This window comes from Tyto alba, unplaced genomic scaffold, assembly GCF_018691265.1.
Source record: "Tyto alba isolate M040663 unplaced genomic scaffold, T.alba_DEE_v4.0 Super-Scaffold_2, whole genome shotgun sequence".
In the NCBI taxonomy this organism is placed as follows: Eukaryota; Metazoa; Chordata; class Aves; order Strigiformes; family Tytonidae; genus Tyto; species Tyto alba.
The window spans coordinates 9,642,851-9,663,306 of NW_024881282.1; the positions used below are offsets into that span (position 1 = coordinate 9,642,851).

At 37.3% G+C, this 20,456-nt stretch overlaps 1 protein-coding gene across 1 annotated transcript in view; it reads right to left on the minus strand.

Annotated features, from left to right (window-relative positions):
- Positions 1-20,456, minus strand: part of GRM5 (glutamate metabotropic receptor 5) — a 272,568-nt gene that overhangs the window by 129,782 nt on the left and 122,330 nt on the right. The window contains 1 exon segment of the mRNA XM_032990966.2: positions 16,884-17,133. Coding sequence (XP_032846857.2) covers positions 16,884-17,133 — 250 coding nt within the window.

A 20,456-nucleotide genomic window follows, 5' to 3' on the forward strand; every position in this document is an offset into this window, starting at 1 on the left:
TTTCCCTTCCTGTTAACATCTCAATGTCCCTACAAAATAGACAGCCAGCCAGAGTTTTGGTTCAGAACAAACACACTTCATTTCCCTTACAATGTAACGTCATGCTTGCATAAAGCACTTTGGTATTTTTAACCTAGTGACTCTCCTTCATTGGGTTTTTCAGCCTTCTTGAAGCTTCTCTGTGTTGTGAGCTCTTTGACGTGCCAGCAATTCAGCTGCCATAACAAAATGCAAAATTTTAAAGAGCTTGTTTTTAAATTAGTGTCATCATGAGATATTCATTTGTAAATTGCTTATTTATCATCTGACATAGATTTCCATGATAATTCTCAATTACTTTACTTATTGTTCTTACAGGACAGTGAAGTCATCAGAGGGATGATGCACATAAGCACAAAATCAAAGGAACCATGTCAAAAGTGAGGAAAAGTATACAATATGTATATGCCTCAAATAACCAAGAATAACGCTGTTACCAGGATTACAAAATGAAAAGAAGTCACTTTTACTACGGTTAGATAAAGATCTTGTCCACTAGGATCCACAGACCAGGATCTTTCTGAACGTGAAATTTCTTTTCTCATCAGAATTTGAAAATGTCCTTCTTTTCCAACCAGAATACAAGTTGAATATTCCCACAACAGGTTCTAGTACCTCTAAATTTTTGATGTGTCATGAGAAGTTTAGTTTATTTTTTCCTGTTCTGATTTCAAAGGATTACTGATATTTTGTAAAAACAAAATACAGTACCAATATTGGAAAGATATTTCAAATACAAGTTTCTTCCTGAAAACATAAGCATGGAACTATGTAACTTTTCAAGTATTTTCAACATAGGGAGAGGAGATCAGAAATAGGAGAAAACCAGACACATTCTCACAATCGCTTTTTAATTTCAACATAGTGTTGTGGGGTTTTTTATGCTATTTTTATCATTCTTGAAAGTTCTAATTGTCACTGAATTTTGCTTCCATCCAGTATGGAAGAAAAGATTATGGAAATCTCCACCCTTCTCATTAGATGTATGAAATTTTTCAAAACAGTGTTTCAGGTTAAATTTTCAGTCTGTAAAGGTAGGGAATTATTTTGTTATGCGCATTCTTGTACAGTGAATATTTAATGATTTCTGGGTTAGTGTTTCTGAACATAAAGCTCAATGGAGGTAAAACAGGAAAAAATCACCGTCCAGCTGTTAACAAAAGCCCGGTAATAGTGTGAATAAAGTTAGTTTGTTCAAAATTGTAACATTATTTAGCTCAGCACTGACAGAGCTATCTAACCTTGCCATGTTTTTTAGAACATTGAAATCCAACAGTGAATTAATGAATGAGAAATTTCTTTTACGCAGCCAGTAATAATCTGGCAGAGGACTCTAATGCATAGTAAATGGTTAGTCTTTCTAACCTAACACTTGAAGAGCATGTCATATAAGAAAATCAAGCTGAATGGATGATGTAAAATCTGTGACTATCTCATAAACAAGAATGTTTAATTTCAAAATGCTAGTTTTAGGTAAAGAGCAAGGAAAATACAGCAAAATCATGTTTACACTTGTTTGTAAAGCCTTTAGTTCAAGGTAAAGATAATTCAAGGCTCCAGAGAGGTTTTTTTCTTAATATTAACCCAAGCACAGAATTTGTTCTAAATGCAGAAGAAAAGACTTTATTAGGGTACTTGTTTCCTTTTAATTGATTTTTTCAATAACCATAACCACTAGGATATAAAATTAAATTCTGAAAACCATTTATTATATCTTAATTAAATACCAAAGACAGTTGGAACATTTTTTCTAAGATCTAATAACAAGTTAGCCAATTAAGATGTTAATTCTGAAATAAAAACAAACTCTGTCCTGTGATTTGCACAGCATCTCTGAGTTTTGGAATTGTTTATGTGATAAGTGACTGAGAACAATCTCTGATTTAAAATACTTATTTACATGTTTTCTCCTCAATATTCAAACTCTTCATGTCTTTGTAAGTGTATGAGAGAGGATTCACTTGTAAAAGGATCAAACAGGGAATAAATGGATTAAAATATTTTAATGCCTCTAACCAGTAGTTGTGAAACTACTTAATTAGGAGCAGTGAGTAGAATCTATCATTAATATTACTTTAGAATTTAAGATTCATAGACAGAGGCTAGGCATCTGAGGTGTTAAGACCTATACAGGCACAGGCCTTGTGAAATCCTCAGATATAAAACCAGACACAAGAGTAAAGCAACATAAAAATATATGAAGATAGGAGGATACAAATAAACAGTATCATGAGGTAATATGATAGCTGATGTTTTTAGTGTGTTAACTATTGCCATGTTTTTAGAAGGAACATGGAGGGGAATATCCAAACAGAGGTTTAAAGGAGAATGAGACATTTTGTGGATCTTGATAGGCAGCACATCCCAGCTGTAATAGGCTGTCAAGCTGAAAAGTGCTTTGCAGAAATCATATCTCTCCCTGAAATACTCATGGACAGAATTCATAAACATTACTTATTACTGTTCCTCATCATTTGGCACAGAATAAGGTTAGCATTTCATCTGAAATTAATTTTTCTCTGGCATGAAAAAAATCAACAATAACAAAAGAACACCACCCAAAACAGTCAAAGAAATGTCTATTGGAATTGCTTACAGCTGCTGTGTCTGATTTGAGAACCCATTTAAATTCCATCATTAGAATAGTTATGAGAACTATATTCCCAGTGTGATACAACCATAATGAATTGAATCACAAGAGAGGAGGGAATTGACCACCAAAAAAAAAAAAAAAAAATAGGAAGGTAAAATTTTCTAGCTGTACAGTTCTGTAGCTGTGGTATTGAAAACGATTTAATTTGTAGAACTTTAGAAAGTTTTTTTACTCATAGAGTTTTTTTTCAATACTTTGAAAGCTCATGGATTATTAGGGCTGAGGACTTCTCCTATTAAAGTTCTTTTCTATCAAAATAAAATCTTGCACTTTTTTCTAAAGTGAGTATTTTAATGAAAACTTGTTGGTAATTTCAATAAAAATTATGTGGCAATTTCATTAATGATTACTGATCAGTAAATTTCTTAAAAACAAACCAAACCAAAACAAAACAAAACAACTGGTTTGTTTTGAACAATCTAAATGAAGTTTCCTGTTTCTTGACTACTGATACAGATTATAAAACAGCCATGTACAACCTCAGTCTGTTTTTATAAAATTAATTTCCAAAAGACAGCAGATCAGAGAATACCCTTGCAGACAACCTGCAAGAGTCTAAAACTAACCTTAAAAGTCACTTGCCCTTTACTGGTATTAAATACTCACTTGTTATTAACATATAAAATGTTAGCAACACTGCATAAGACTGTGAATTTTGCCTTAAGATCCCTGTGGGAGAGGGTCACCATTAAAACTGCTACATACAGGAACCTGAAGTTTCTCTTCTGAGATGCACAGATACCAACTGATTGAAAGTTTTGAAGTTTGTACTCTCCAGGACAAGCCTGGCTGGGGATTCCCAATGCTGGAAGGATTTTCAGGCACTTAATTTCTCATAGTCAGTGGGGAAACATTCAGTCTCTGTTTAGTAGGCTCAGCTGTCCCTTGGCACATCTAACTGACAGATGTTTTTCAAGGCAGAAGGCAGCAAAATATGCCAGAACCTGCCTCTGATCCCAGAGAGAAGGTGCAGGAGCATGTAAGAATGTGAATTTACTATACTGTTTCTGGAAAAAAAGGATTCAAGGTGAAGAATTCACTTTCATGAACATGAATAAATTCCTGTCCTTGAGTAGACTCCCTCCATAGACCTCCTCCCCTTTTAAAGAATAGGTGTCCATTAAACCAGTACCTGAGGAAGCACTTCCTATCTGCCCACTCAGCTGAAGAACAATTACACCTTTTTGCACAAGAAGCCATCTGAGAGTGATATGCTGGCAAAGGTTTATCTTCCCTGATTCTCCTCATATAAGGGATGTTTGGATGTATTCACTCCAAATACCCTTTATTGGGGACAGCAGAGGGCAATTTACTTCACCTAAGAACTGAATCACCCTGTGTACATGCCTGCACTTCACCATTGACAAAGTGAGCTCAGATCAATTTAGCACTGGCCTTAGGTGAGATAAATCTTGCTCTTCTCCATCAGTACTATAAAATGTCCAGATAAAATCTATTTGAATTAAGAATTAAATAATGACATAAAACCATTACTGCTTATTTTGAAGAGAAATAAGTAATTTTCTCTGATATGTATGACTCAAGGTTCAGACAATACCCATCTCAGAGAATCAAAGAGGTTATATCCTGAACTCAAGATGGGCTTCAATCCTTGAGAAATGCAATAGTCAAGTACCACTTACTGTAAGAAATCCTTGGGAAAAAAAAAAAAAGATGGTTTCCCTGCCTGGGATATATATCCTGACCCTGGGTAGATTCCTGGGCACTTCAGAGGAGAGCTCAGAAGATAGATGTGTGGTTTCAACTGGTTGGTTGGAAACACCTTTACCACATTTCTATGTGTGTGACTTCCTGCACCTCCCAACTGAATTATTGTTGTTGAACAAAATGCAGGCTCTGTGGTACCTGCTGCTGTTTGCTACTGCTGCTGTTCCCAGGGTGCATTTTTGGCCCTATAGTTTTCATTTGGGAGAGAGGAGTTAATGCTTTGTGGAGTATGAATCATTTAGTCTTCTGGCTACAAGAGCACAACCAAAATGAAATAGCAAATTGTCACAGAGCTTCTGGCTGCCAGTAACTGAAATTGGCATATTAAGTTCAATGTAGTGTAAAATAATGGGGGAGATGATTAGAAAACACTAATTACCTTTACCCAAGCCCTTGTACTGGGAGATCCCCTGTGACAAGGACTTATGGAGCAGCAAGAAATAATTAGATTTCTGACAGAGCAATTGCTGCATAAGTAATTAAGCTATCTATTCTCTTATTATTGCTACATAATATCAGCTATATATCTTATAGTAAAAATAAAAAATATACATAAAGCTTCTCAAAAGTTTCAGCTAAGAGATGACAGCTTCTGACTCAGTCTGTCTTTGATTTTTGTTTTTAAAGAAAAAAAACAACTGTGTATTCATTACTCTCTTTTTATGTAAGGTGATTTCAAGTAATTTGCTATAGACAAAACCAGACAAACAATCTGCCATTAGTATTTCGGTTTCTGGACACTCATTTCTATGCAGGAGTTTCTAGATGTTTGTATAAATATTTGTGGTCAGAACAAGTGACTGAAGAACATATTTTAGCATATTACTTCTGCTTAACCCTGCCCAAAATCTCTATTAAGTGTACAGCTAACATCAAGCCCTGCATTTTGTGACAGTCATGCTCCTCAAGATATCGGTGAGCTGACAATACATTACAGTATAATTTTCATCATGTCAGTAATGCTCAAGTAAAATCAGGTTTTGGGGGGTTAACATGCACTTTTTGTTTCTCAGACAACCCCCAGGTGATGCACATTTGGCTATGAAAATTTAACTGATTTAGCCAAACCCTGAAAGCTTTGAACACATGCAGACTTTGGAAAATGATTCAAACTGAAACATATTTAACTTACTTTGGTTTAACTGCTAGAATACAAGGAATAACTTTCCTTTTGGTAAGCATTAGTAAGGCTATATTAAAAATCAGCTCAGCCAATCATATCTAAAAGGAGTCAGCATCCAAGATTAACATTGATTTGTGCATATCAGCACTTAAAGACAAAGAATATTTAACAGCATATTAGTTAAAACGTATTAAATCACCATGTTTTATAACTATACATTTTCCCAGGATAGGGATGACTTACTCATTATGATTCAGCCAGTCTCCGCTTCTTTCATTGTTACTAATCAACATGAATAAATGTTGAAGAATATGACCCCTTAGTAAATATAGATTTTATTTTATTAACTTTGATTTCCTAATTAAAATATTGTTAATTTAATCCGTTCTGTTATTATAATGTTTCTAATTCATAGGAAAAAGATCAATGGAATTGGGTTTGGGCTTTATTCCTTGAAATAGTACATGTTCTTTTTATCTTCTTTTCCTGAAAGTGGTATCTTCTTGCCAAGATTTATGATGCCTTTTCAAGGCAGTAGTGAACTGAATTCCACCAGAATGAGGTTTAGAGGGTTTTGGTATTTCATCCACGTTATCAGTCGCCTTCAACCTTAACCTCTGGAGACACAATGGCTTCACTAGAAACTATCAATTCAGCCATAGCGAGGAGGAAATGTGCTGCTGTGTGTGATACTTTGTCATTTTAATAGAGTGATAGAAAAATGAATTACATCACAAGTTTACAAATCAGAAGTTTTCATTACTCTGAGTAAGATTCTTCCATAGTCACTCAGCAGTGTTAGTGAGATGGGTTCCTTGGTATAAATCTCTGCTGCATGGGTAATGTTTTTATGTTCAGATCTTCAGGGTGTTTTAAGTACTCCTAAATCATCTCAAACATGGAGTTAGACAAAACATCTCTCTGTCTTTCTCATTCTCATTTTCCTTCTCTAGCCAAAAAATGGAGCACGTGTAACAATAGCCAGCAAGGTTGGGACAGCTGAATGAATACTGTCCTGATGGTCCAGTATTTCTTTCCCTTATCTGCCACACACATTTCTCCTGTTTATTGATACAAAGGACCTCTGTAAGTAGGATGTGAACAGAACTGATGGCAGATTTGCCAAGAGAAGAGACTGTTCCTGGACCACATGATCTGGCTCTTTTTCAGGAGGTGGTAACAAACTCCTGGGTCTTCCCCTCTGATAAATACCTTCTCTGTATCCAGATGTGTGTGTATTTTTTGTGTGCATGTTTGCAGTGAGTCAAAATTCCTAGTGGCAGACTCTGGGACGATGCAGATAAAATAAGAAAGGGAAAAAAAGAAGTAATGGAAAACAACATACTCACATATTACAGAGAAAGATAAAAGAAAAGAAACAGCTCTTAATGGCTAATCAGTACCTTACAGCAAACCTCTATTTGTCACAGTGTTAATTTTAAAGGAGTAGAAATAGGTTTTGGGGTTTTTTGGACAAACATATACCAAGCTTTTAATGGAGATCATTTTAGACTCATTTAACTTCATTAACCAAGTCTGTAACTGTTCTAAATTAGAAAATCTCAAGGATAATACTAAATTTCACCCTGTTCCAAATGCCTTTAAATCTTTCTAGGAATATATACTGGATCACATTTTCAGTCTTAGTTTTAATGTTTTAAATAGTTTCCTTTTGTCATATAGTCTACAGAGAATGGTGAAATAACAATGCTGGAATTTAAGATCTTAATTTCTTTTCACCTATTTAATTCTTGTTTTTGAGAAGAAATGATCTCATCCTTTCTCAGTCTTAAATACAAAATTGTTTCATTGTACCAAGAGTATTTTTAATTCATTTTCTTAGACTTGAAAGAGACTTTTTCATCCTCAAAGTAGGATCACCTCAGAAAATTCTCTGTGGGCATCGTCTATCACTCTCAGAAGACATATTTGAAAAGAACAATCTTAAGTGAACCATCCACAGACTTCTCCTATTCTGAGTTTTAATAAGCTGTTGGATAGAATAGAGCCTTAGAGTTGAAAGTAAAACCAGATGAAAATATTTCTTGTAAGAGAACAGAGATGCACCCAAAATGGACACAATTTGCCAGTAATGCCACTGACTTGATTTCATGCAGAACTGCAAGTATGTGTCTATTGATAAGGAGCTGTCTTTGAGATCGCCTATTTTTCAACTGTGTAGATTATCTCATGGATTTGTCCTTTCGCAATGAAAATAAGTCTTATATAATGCTTCAGGATTCTTTGCCAGTTCTTTTTCCATACTTTTCCCCACGTCTAATTTCAACTGGGAGAATAGAAATCTTATGTTATTCCAAAGTGTAAAACCTATTTTCCTTTCATACTGAAAGTTGTCAAAGCAGATTGACAGTAAGCACAACTCTTTAAATATATAAATAGTAGTCTTAGAAAGACAGGGAATTAACTGTTTCATTTGTTCACATAGATAGGACAAGAAGTAATGGGCTTAGAAAAAGCAGTTGAAAAAGGTAGGTTAAACATTAAGAAGAGTATAACGAGTAGTTAAGCATAGGAAACAGCTGCCTGAGGAGGCTGTGGAATTTTTATCTTTGGAAGATTTATCCAAATACAGATCAAGCATGAATTAAGTAGAGATGAACCTGCAGTGCAGAAGTGAAAGACTGGGATGACAGCCTGAGTTCCTAGTCAGTGTCATTTTCTACAATACTCAAGTGTATTGACTGACAGAACTACCTTCCCTTATTTGTTAATGCCAGACTTTGATAAGAAAGATCAGATCCTTCAGGAAGTAAATAATTTAATTGGACTCAGTCACGATTTGTGATGTCATGAGAAGGATATATTCATTAGCAGTGTCAACTAATTATTTGTTTCCTATTGAGCAAGAGTGTCTATTGAGATCACTGAAGTAACATTGCTTTATGGGAGTACTTGAATAATCAAAAGAGTCTGGATCATTATAGTCCAAAGGGCAACTCAGGTACATAGTAAAATACAGTGTCTCATTTGAGTTGCTCACTGTCTAAAGTAGTCATGAAAGACAGTTACAAAGAAAAAGCAAAGACATATAAATGTAATGACACATGAAAAATCACTAATAAATATAGTGCCAGTGCTACTATTAAAGCTCATATCTCCTAGGACTATGCTCAGCATTCATGTTCTACCCTTGTCTGTTCTTCCTTTTTACTCAAAGCAGTGCACTGCAGAAGGAATTTCCTTACAAAGACATCAACTTTAATTTAGGAGGTTCCTGAACCGCAGATCAGTTGTAGATTTAAGAATGTTCTGGGGGAATTTTGCTCCATCCTGACCTGGTGTCACTTTTTGCGAGTCATTTGCTTTTGGCCACTTCCAGAAACAACACATCAGTTGGATGGACCTTTGATCTGACCTGATACATCCACGTTTATTCTCTAATGTTATGTTATCAGATGTGAAGAACCTGAATTTCCTCTCAGAGATATATGTGTCTCTTACTGAAATAAATAGGTGTGCTCACTTGCCAATATGCACGCTAGGAAATCTTCTGATGTTTGCTTGAAACACCATGCCTGGAACTTTCTCCCATCCCTCATTACCTCCATCAGTATTAGGGACTGTGAAATTGGACTGTAAAGATGCAATAAATATTAGAAATGGATCAGATAGATACAAAAAAAAAAAAAAAAAAAAAGGAGGGGTTTAAAAAGAGAAAAGATTAAGAAAATCGGTTTGATTGATTTGCTTTCAGTGTAAGATGTTTGGCTCACTTGCCTCCCTAAAATACTCAAGCATAGCTTGTGGGGTCCTAACTTATGTTATTTCTTTTGTGGTTCATACCATATAAAGAAAATTATGCTCCTTTCAGTAATTACACAAACAGCCTTGGCTAGCAAATCTACTGTTTCCATCTGCAACAGAACACAGCTGGAGGGTCTCTGAGCTACAAGGCTGTCAGGTAAATGGAGACCACAAAGCTCCTTTTCAGAACTAAGTTATTCTTGACCCTCTAATCTGCTTTAACTTTAAGGACACTGGATATAGGAGGAAAGACAGCATTTCACTTCCTTAATTTCTTTTACAGTGCTAGAAAACCAAACTTTTTTTTTTTACAGTTAAGTTCTTTGTCTTTCAGGTGGCAATGAAGGTTCTGACTTCATGCTGCTAATTTCAGTGCATTTAATTAGTAGGTATATGATAGCTGCTTCCTTAGGCTACACATTGATTCCTGAACAAGAGAAATTAGAGAGAAATAAATGAGTAGGCAGCAGACAGTTGCCTCAGAGGAAGAAGCATTCAGGTGAGGCTGTAGCAGGCTCCAATCTACTGTGGACTGAAGAAAAAGGAATCAGACTTCTCATGCAGGCTGGAGTGGAATACCTATACTCTGAAAGTATTTTTTCTCCTGCTTATTTTGTCCTTGGAGGAGAGATCTGCGCACTTATATTACATTTCTCTTCCACACTTTTGTCAAAGTTTATCCACTTAGAACTATTCCAGATAGAAGAATTTTGGCTGATTAATTTTTCCCTGAAGCAGTAGAAATAACCAAAAATGATTTTAAAGCCTATTTCAGGTCTGCAAAGTTTCATATACTCATTTATTTTACAAGAACTTTTCCACCGGTTGGACTTGTGCAAACAGAGAAAAAGGCATGTTAACCCACACCACACAGGTTATTTTCAAGGGGGGGAAATCGTTACATCTGCAGTGAGAGCTTTCTTTGTCTAACAGACATTTTTACAAGTCTCATGAAAGATCTCTTCTTAAATTATTGAAAAGAACTTATTTTCCTCAGTTCATCTATCTTGCTTTAATTTTTCCTTCAGTAATAGTTTTACCTTTTGGTTGCCAACCAGATTTTCTTTGTATATTCCTGAGCTTCCTATTAGCCAAATTTGGAGACTTCCTGGAACTAATGGTCCTCCACATTTTATTCTCCCTCCTTATCCTCATCTCTATTACCCTCTACTTGGCTCTTTCTGCTGCAACATCTGTGAGAATCAGAATCAATAACAATGTCCTCCAATCTACCTCCTCAGGAGCTAAGCAGGTATCTTTTACTAGGAGAGGTGATTTGTGAAAGTTAGAGAATACGTGGGCTGTTCTGAACAGAATAGGTACTGTTTCACTGGGCCTTTTGCCCTCTTGCAGAGCTTCACTTGACCTGCTTGTGATCATCACCCTGCTAGAACTGGTGTCCTCACCTCATCCACATTCAACTGGACATGCCTTGCTAATGATGGCATGGTTAAGAGGGTTCCCTTATCCTGAGGCACAGACTTTTGCACATCACAGAACAGAGTGAATTCTGAAAATGCAGGATGTGGTTGCTAATCTTTGCAAGGACATTCAAGGGCATAGTCATCAAGTCCTGATTGCACTTCAAAGAAGCATGGAAACTCTGTGGGATGCCCTGTAGTTCTAGATTTACCATCTCTTTGCTGTAGATATTGTAACCAAGAGATAATTTTGTATTAATTCTGTAAACCCTGGAGTGAATAAATATCTAAGAGCCATGTGGAGATCAAATAAATTTTGGTCATGTTTCTCCAACTGGACAGCTGAAAATCAAAACCAGTACTAGAACGTAAGGATATAATTCCATCTCTACTAGATTTTTTTACTGTTTCTGTTTAATTTTGCCAGTTTATACAAAAGGAAGTCCAGATAATCCTAATTAGCTTCTCTTTATTCAAACAAGGTGTCCTGGGTTGAGTGAGTGGTGGAGTTTTTGGTGGCAGGGGAGGGGGCTATCGGGGTGAGAAGCTTCTCAAAGCTCCCCCAGTTCCACGTCAGCTCCACTTCTGTTTGGAAAATTGAGCCAATTGGCTGCACCTCTGCGATAAGGTATTTAAGAAGGGACGTGGTGACGGGCAGTCGGACTTGTGAAGAGGAGTTGCTACAGCTGCATGAACACCAAGGTCAGTGGGGGAACAGAGGAAGAAAAGAGAGGGGAGGTGTGCCGGAGCAGAGACTCCCCTGTATCCTGTGGTGAGACGGCAGGGCGGCCCCCCCCCTGCCACCCATGAAGATCTACGGTGGAGCAGACATCGATTTATGGCCTGTTGCTCCTGCTCTGATGATCAAGGTTCTGTGCCCAAAGAAGGCCGGGGTCTCATGGGAAAAGGTAACCCCACTGCTGTAATTCAGTGCTGGGAAGATTGCAGCATGCAGGGGAGTCCCACGCCGGAGCAGCTCGGGAAGGGCTGCAGCTGTGGAAGGGAATCCAGTCAGAGGAAGTTAGTGACCCATGACGGAGCAGTGTGGGGAACGCTGCGGCCCGTGGGAGGAATTCATGTCGGAGAAAGTTTGTGGAGGACTGTCTCCTGTGAGAGGAGGACCACAATGGAGCAGGAGGAACAAGTTTCGGACACTCCCCTCACTGAAGATGAAGGAAGTGGCAGCGCTGACTGCATCCCCCATTCCCTGCCCCTGCGCCACTGGGGGAGGAGGTAGAGATATCAGGAGCAGAGCTGAGCCTGGGAAGAAGGAAGGGATGGGGGGAAGGTGTTCTCAAGATGTGGCAATGCTTCTCACTTACTTAATACCAGAGTAAATCTGACACACAATATACATACTGGAACATGAAGCATATGGAAGTCCCAGTAATCCTTGTAGATCAGTGATGCCTCTGGAATGCCATTTGGAAGCTGGAGATGTTGAGCAAGGCATTTTATCTCTATATACCTCTACTTGCCCTTCTCTTTTCCCTTCTCTCCTTAAGGTAGGAAATGTCCTACTGTCTTGAATTTGGAATCTCAAATATTTTGTAAAATTTCTGTCTTTTACTCTGTAGGTTTGTACAATAATTAATTTTATACTATTAAATGAAACAACCCAGTGACAGTTCCCTTGCCAGGCCTGCATCCGTATATCTTAACATTCTTCTATCCCAAAACAGAGTATCTGTGTCCAAACTGCCTCTTGATAACAATCCCTGACAGTGCTGTCACCCACACCATGTCTGAGTCCCATCTCAAAAATGTTACTTGCTATTGGATAAAGTAATGCCTAAAAAAAATAAAAAAATAAAAAAAAAAATAACATTATCCATTACTCTGGTACTGTTCTCTGAACCCATTTTATTTAGGACAGTTATAGTCAATATATATCATTTCAGTTGTGGTTTATAATTTCTACTGTATTATAAAAAATCATGTGACCTAGCACTAAAGTATTTAGTCATTTAGAGAGAGATTTTGGAAACCTTATAGATGAAAAATATCAGATAAGATTATCACCAAAGAGAGTTATCACAGAAGTTTGGTTCAAACATCAGAAACTAGTAGTCAAGAGGAGCAGGATGAAGGTGTACGTACAACATGAAAGAAACTTTCAGCTATTGGGGCCAAATATTACATAAAATGAGGAACAGCTGAAAATAACTTACAACCAAATTAGTTCTATCTACACAGTTAATGCTCCATATTTCTTTCAGAAATATATTCTGAAGTTATTCTGTTATGTGAATGTATTTTTTATTCTCTAATGAATCTTATCTGTAAGAATATCTCTTGGCATATGACCTGTGGGTGACAGAAGCAATAAGGACAGACAGATGGTGTCCATATCTTGATTAAGCTGAATAACAGTTAGATTAAAATAACATTTTTTTCACACTTGAAAGTCAGCACATTCATCTTTTTATTTGAGGTTAAATACAATTCATCAAGGTGCATGATGCAAATATTTGCTGAGCATTTAAAATGTTTTCCATGGACCAAAAAGCTCTGGAATGCTACAGTCACTAATGTCTTACCATCTTTCATCTCTGTCACAGGCAGGCAATGCAACTTCAGGAACTGCATAGTACTTCAAGAGTGGAGTGTTTATTGAAGGATATCTTTTCTCCTCCCTTTGGGGCTCTACAGGGTGATATATTTGATACGCACTCTCCTTGGCCACTCCATTTTCTGTTCATCTGAGCATAAAAGAGGTATTTTGATGAATCCATAGCTTCCAAAAATCACAGTATTTTTGGAAGACTACAGATTAAAAATAGAGGTAATTGTAAATGGAACAAAAATAACTAAAAGGAAGTGGAAATGTTGATTTCTTGTGATTTCCCATAGAGCTACTGTGTGTCTTTGTGACTTTAGTTGTTTCCGTGTATTTGGAAATAAAATGAAATAATACTGCACTTCACAGAACAAGGGGGAATCAGTATGCATTTGTGGGGTAACAAATAAATATCCATTACTAGATGAAGGTTGCCATGTGAGCCCATTGCCTTTCAGTAACAGTTGCTCTTCCTACACTTGGATTGTCCTTTTATAACCTTCTCAGTTGAGTGGGCAGCCCAGAGCAACTCCAGGATCAGAGCACGAATGAAAGTATAAATCTTATCCTAGTTCATTTTCCTGCACAGCTTCACAAGAGGAGTTACTTCATAAACCGTTTATTTCAGAGATAGCTCTTTCCCTTTTGAGTGCTCTGAACCACCTGTACTTTTCAAAATCTTGCTAAATGTCCTTTTCCCTATGTAAATGATGTACAAAAAAGTACCCAACAAAGTCCTCTTGTAAGATATGGGTTTGTCCTAGCGTCACATCTATCCCACATTAGTACCTTAGGCTGTTCTCCACAGAACTAACCAACAATCCTAGCTCTGGAGCAACAGTTATATATTCGTAGTCAACAGAGCCAAACATCTGAAACCAAGAGAGCACAGAGCACATCAAGATTCTGGAAAACAGAGCTTTAAATCCTTACAGGAACTCAGGCCATCATTGGACAATGACATTATTGTCCTGCATCCAATCTATGTCAAGGAGCCTTCCTGCAAGTTCCCTGCTTTTTCTTTTCATTTTTTCTTTCCTCTCTGTTGCAAAGCCTAAAGTTTATCTGATAGCAGAAGAATAATATTTTTATAAGAATGAATATTTTTGAGGAACATAACCACTCTACAACATCCCACACTCTGCACATGAGTCTTGCTGCACTGCAAGGACATAAAACAGTCCTCTCTCCTGACTAAGGGTGACTCAAAGCCAAATAGAAGTCCTCAGTAGACAAAACTAGTTGTTTTATTTCTGGTTTATAGATGGTTTTAATACCAAAGTTGAACCAAATCTATTAAAAGAGGATGGGAGGCTCCAGATCCTTGAGATCTTCACAGTGCAAAGCCATATGTAGAGACACTGCACCACTCCAGCTGTCCTCAGCTGTCTGATAAATCCATAGGAATGCTCTGGCTGGGTGAAATTAAATAAGTTCATATCTGTCTCCAGCAGCTACTGTCTGGGGACAAGTTAACCTATGTCTGAGTAGCCACTTCTCAGCCATTACCTTGGAATCTCTGCTAATAAACAAACACAACAGGAAAAAAAAATCACTACACTTCTCTTATTTCTTTGTAAACACTTCTAGTTTATGGTACATTTTTCACAAAGAAATTGTACAGTACTGCCGCAGGCATGGACACACAGAAATTGGTCCAGTAGAATTAAGGATTTTTGTTTCATCTTCAAACAGTTTAGACTTCTGAGAGAAGCTATCATTTTCAGTTTACGGAATGGAAGTCATATACTGAATAACAACTTTCTTATAATAAGGTTTGACAACTCTCACTGTAGCTAGAAACAGGTATTTTTCACTGAATAAAAAAAAAAAGCCAACTCTCTCTAGACCTTGCTTTTTTGAAGACATAAGTTTTTTTGCTCCATTAGTCATAGTCACCAGTTCTTGAAGTCCTTATTGATAAAAGCATCTTGGAGAGCTAAATTTAGCACTGCTGTACATAAACAAATCCCATATAAAATTAAGTATGGTTTGGAGTCTGCAAGAGTTAAGGGTCAACAAATTTTTTGAAAATTATGTTTAAGTGCTTCTAAATTGTGGTGCTGTTGCAGAGAATAGCAACTTTTTGTGTTTAGAATAAAAGAAGACAGCAAAGGTTACGAGGCACCAGATTCATCTAGACAGTGGAGGTGTCATTTGTTCTACTTTACTCTAAACAACTGGCAAGTAGGCTTTTCCACCAAAGCTCATCATCCACAGAGGCTTTGTATAATCTCTTTTCTAGACTGTGACTTCTCTTAGCTACTTGAAATGTCCACATTACAAACAAGGGACCTAAGAAGGTACTATTTTTCTCCATTAACTATAGAGGGAATCCTGATGGCTAGCCCACGTGGAAGTGTCTAAATTGTAGACATCTAAATATGTTTAGGTGAAACCCTGAGGGCTGTGGTCTCTTTGGGTGTCAGTTGAGAAAAAGACCAAGATAATCCATGGAAGAGCCTGCAGATAAAATATATTTGAAAGGGAAGGCAGAGTTGCCATAAGACAAAGAAATAATTAAGAAATTCACATCTGAAATTGCCAAAGTGTAGATTGATGCCAAAGAGTAAGGCAGAGGCAGGAGTCCCTGTTGTTGTCTGTTTGCTTCTCCCTTTGCCCAAGGGGGAAGGGCAGCTGTATGTAACAGGACAGACTAGGAATAGAGGTTGGTGTCCAACCAGTGGGACAGTCTCAGTGTCGCAGTTTCCAAGGCATCTGGGCAGAGCTGCAGTCCTTACAGATTTCTCTGAAGGCCTCACCAGGACATCGGGTTTCATTGACACCATTTTATTTGTGTTCCTGTAGGGTTCATGCTTGGGATATGATCAGGTCATCCTTCTAACAATGCACTGGAAAGGCAGCAGGCCACGTAAGATGACTCCTGGTATGCTTCATTTTGTGGTCAATACACAATTTTTCCCATCTAACTTAGAGTCTACTTGTTGAATATGTGGCAAATACAAAGATCCCATTAGGTTTACATCAATATCTTTTACTTCTCTGCTTACTATCCCAGGGTCTTTTTCTGCTGGATGAATACACATCTGAGTTCACCTTTCTCTCTTTGATGGTTAGGGAAGGAATCACGGATATCATTATGCTAAGCAAAAGGATTACCTGTAAGACAGTATGCACATGTCAGCATATTGTGTCAGGAAGAAAAGGTGATGATTAACAAACTTTGTTTTGGGAAGTTCTATTTCAGGTCCACCCAGAGACCACATCAGCAATTCCTGGCACAGTGTTACTCCAGTGAGGCATAGCTTCAGGCTGTGTATGTACATGATGCATTTTAAACTGCAGCGAACAAAATGAATCATACGGATCAAATATTTGGGTCACAATCCTTCCCTTGCACAATGCTATTAAGACTGGCCAAACAAATGTGTTTGCCTGGCATGTCATGAGAATGATGCATGTCTTTGTAGATTATGTACCATCGTGAAATGGCTGACATTACTTACTATCTTTTAGATATGCATATTATAGAAGAGGCCCTGAATATGTGTTTTATGTAAGCTTGACTGGATTGTCTTATTTTTTTTCCCTCCTCGGTTAAAAGGCTGACTACAAGTGTATTGTATTACTTACCTGCCCAGCAGCAAAAATTCTCCAGCGAGTCCCAGGCGTCGCATAGCCATTAAGAGCCCTCTCACAGTCATGCCTTCACAGAAGCAGGCAACAACTCTTGCCTTTGGCAGGTGGCTCCGAAGCTTTCGCAGCAGTTTGTCAAAGCTCTGTTCACCAGCATTGCTATAGATCTTGTAGGAATGTGCAATGCAGATCCCTTCCTTGGCCGCCATATCTTTGAAAGCTTCCATTCCACTTTCACCATAGTTTCCTAAATACAAACAGAAACACATATGCATATATTAAATTTTGCAGAAGCTTTTCTTGCTTGGGAAGCAGCAAATACTTTAAAGAATATGTCACATATCTGCATAGAGATTAGTGTACCAATATTAACAAGATAACATTAACATTTAAATTTATTAATCCATTTTTCAAGTCAAGACCAACATATTTTCCCATAAACCTCACTTCTGTTTAGGAGCTTATATCTCTGTTGAAATCAGCTGTTAGGTACCTCAATACCTTTGAGGATCTTCATCCAAATATCTACAACAATGTAGGTATGAATTGCAGTCTCTTTTGATTCTCTTAAGTTCACTAAATGCAGTCAAGTACTCTGAGTTTTACTTCAGAAAATATAAAAATATATATTCAGAATAAATATTTTAAATATAAGTAAAACAAAACAATGACTCATAACAACATGACTTTGTTCATAATGCAATCTGAAAACCAACAATTTTTTAATTACATTGAAAGGTATCTTATGAGGAAAGAAGTTCTGGTGACTCAGGAGAATGGGTGGCAAAATTGAGGATTAGCATTACAGAGGTCACAGGATCACAGATGAACTAATTGTTTTGGTTTTTTTTTTTTTTTTTTTAGTTAAATGTCTACCAACTCAACAGGAAAAACTTAATATTTTCTTTCAATATATACTTCCCTTGTGGTATAAACTGATAATAGACATTAACAGATAAATGTATTTATTGTTATTTATTCTGTCTCACCATGGAAAATTCTTAATTTCCAGGCCTACATAAAAGTCACAGTGCTGAAACAGTAGGTGTACTAATACCACTGACAATCATCCTGACTAGGATTGTCTCTTTTGTTCCCTGTGCGCCTTCACCTGGCTGTCTAAATCTGTTTCATGTCTCATTTAAATAAGAACACCTTTGAGGCAGGATATCTTTCTCTGCCTTAACCCCTCAGTAATATTCCACAGAAACATAGTCAATGAAGTAATAAGACTGATAGTGTTAAGTAATGTTGGTGCAAGGAACTGTTGATTGTGCATTTATTTCTGTTAGTTTGTAAATGGAAGAATCTGTAAGGAAAATGCCTTCTTTCACCAGCATAGCTACAAGTATATAAGAGCACTGACAAAGAAAATGCATGTGCAGCAGTGAGAATCAGACAACTGGATTTGGGCTGTCATCTGTTTTTGTGGCCTTGGACATTGGAGCCACCAAGCACCCAGCTTGCCCACCTGGGGAATCCTCCCTGTCGCTCTGGTGCTAGTGTTTAGAGGCTGCATTAGGCTCAGCACTGTACATAAACGTGAAAAACAGTCTCCAGTCTGAAGAACTTGCCATCTGAATAGCCAAAAGAGACAAAAAGCAGAAAAGAGGAAATACTATTGCTTTCATTTCACATCAGGAATGAATCAGTGAGACCTTGAATTTTCCAAATAGTACCCAATCAGAAAAGCAGCCTGAATGCAGACCTCCTTAGCTAGTATCACTTTAATTTTCCTCCCTTTTGTGATCATGCCTGATGGAAAAGCCATTGCTATACAAATTGTGACTGGACAAAACATCGTAGGATTTCTAAACTCAGTTGTTGTATTGTTTTCTGGGAGTTGTAAATCAGATGTCCTGTGTGTCCCCATGTGTCACGCTCTTAGGGCAAAATACATTTCCTGTGATACATGAGCATCAAGTGATTCCCATGAGATGCTGAAACAGTTCAGCCAGTGGTCAAAAATGTGGTGCCTCATGAAAGATGTATTATAGCCTCAGAAGTCAGTCTGAAGGAAAAATGGGAGTCAGTCACATATAACCCCTACTGGGCCCTGAGGCCATCTAAAATAAAATTAAGCTCTTTGACAGGAAATACACTACTTTGTTTAAAATTATTCTCATTTAGGTCAATCTGGATCAACACTAAATGTTCTGTTTCATTTTTCCTAACAGGAAAAAAAAAGAGGAAAAAAAAATCCTATCAAACTGCCACAGAAGTCGGGAGTTTGAGGAAAAGCTGTTCCACAGTATAACTCAGAGACTGAAATTCTGAAGATTTAATTTTCTGTCAAAAAACTGTCAATGGGAAATGCACAGCCAGGTCTAATTCACTTACAGAACTGGAGCTGTAAGTTCCAGATACTGTACTCTTTGTTTGAAAGCATTTTAAACTGTTACCCTAAGCCTTGCTATAAAGTTAGGAATAGGTTTAATTACAGTACTGAAAAATTGTAGGTCTTGCAATGAACATGAGGTGCATTAACTATTTTTTGAGTCAAATAAACGCTGCTCTGGCACAAATGCTATGGATTTATCATATATCAAGACAGGGAAATTTTGTGAACCCATACAGAAAGTGATGCATCATCTAAAATGAAAGGAAACATGTTAAACGACCAAGGCCACATAGCAAAGTGTTACATATCTAACATTTGGAAGAAAAACATCCTGGCAGTCCAAATCTGAGAGTGACTTGAGTTCTCTAACTGGGAAAACTATAGCTGTATGGCATGAGCCTAAGGGAGTCTTGATGAAAACAGAAAGTAGCTTTGCTCCAAGATGCTCGTACAAATATACTAGTGGAGCTCTTGTTATGATCATTGCTGATTAAACTCCACTCAATTAATAATTCATAGTGAATTCTCCTGTTGTACAAGAGTTTTGATGAGGTTTGAGATATACTGTGGGGATAATGAACACTCCTTGATGGAAAAAGAAAATCTTTTCTGCTAAACTCCTTTGCACCATATATTAGCATGAATTTCCATTGAGCTATTCTTCTGTCTGTGGAAAACCTGTAGATGCCTGAAGGCATATATATAGCACTGAGAGAATGGGCGTGGGAAACTGGGGAAGTTACATTGCATCATTTCCTTGAGAATGAGATGTAAGAATCACAGTGGAAGAACTGGGCTCCTCATGGACATTTGGTTCTTGAACTGTGGCATTATCCATCTTACTACTACTAAAACTGTCATGGCAAGAACAAGTTTCTACTGACAGGGCAGTTCCCACACTTCAGCCAGGTCTATGACGCAAGGAGAAGGATATGGGGACCTCTGGACTTGCACACATGACAAACAAGGTGAAGTACTTATGCAGCCTGACTCTGAGAAAGAGTTTGTAGTTTCACTTCCAAGTGAAAATTAATTCAGAACCCCTATGCTGGAACCAAAGCAACAGCTTCTGCGAGTCCCCTGTATGGAAGCTGCCTACTTCCTGACAGTTTATTCATGCAGTTATTTTGTTTCCACTTCTAAATTTAAAGAAAGATTCTAAGGAAAAGTTAAACAAAAGGGAGGGACTTTTTTTTTTTTTTTTTTTTTTTGCTTAGCTAGTTCCAGTT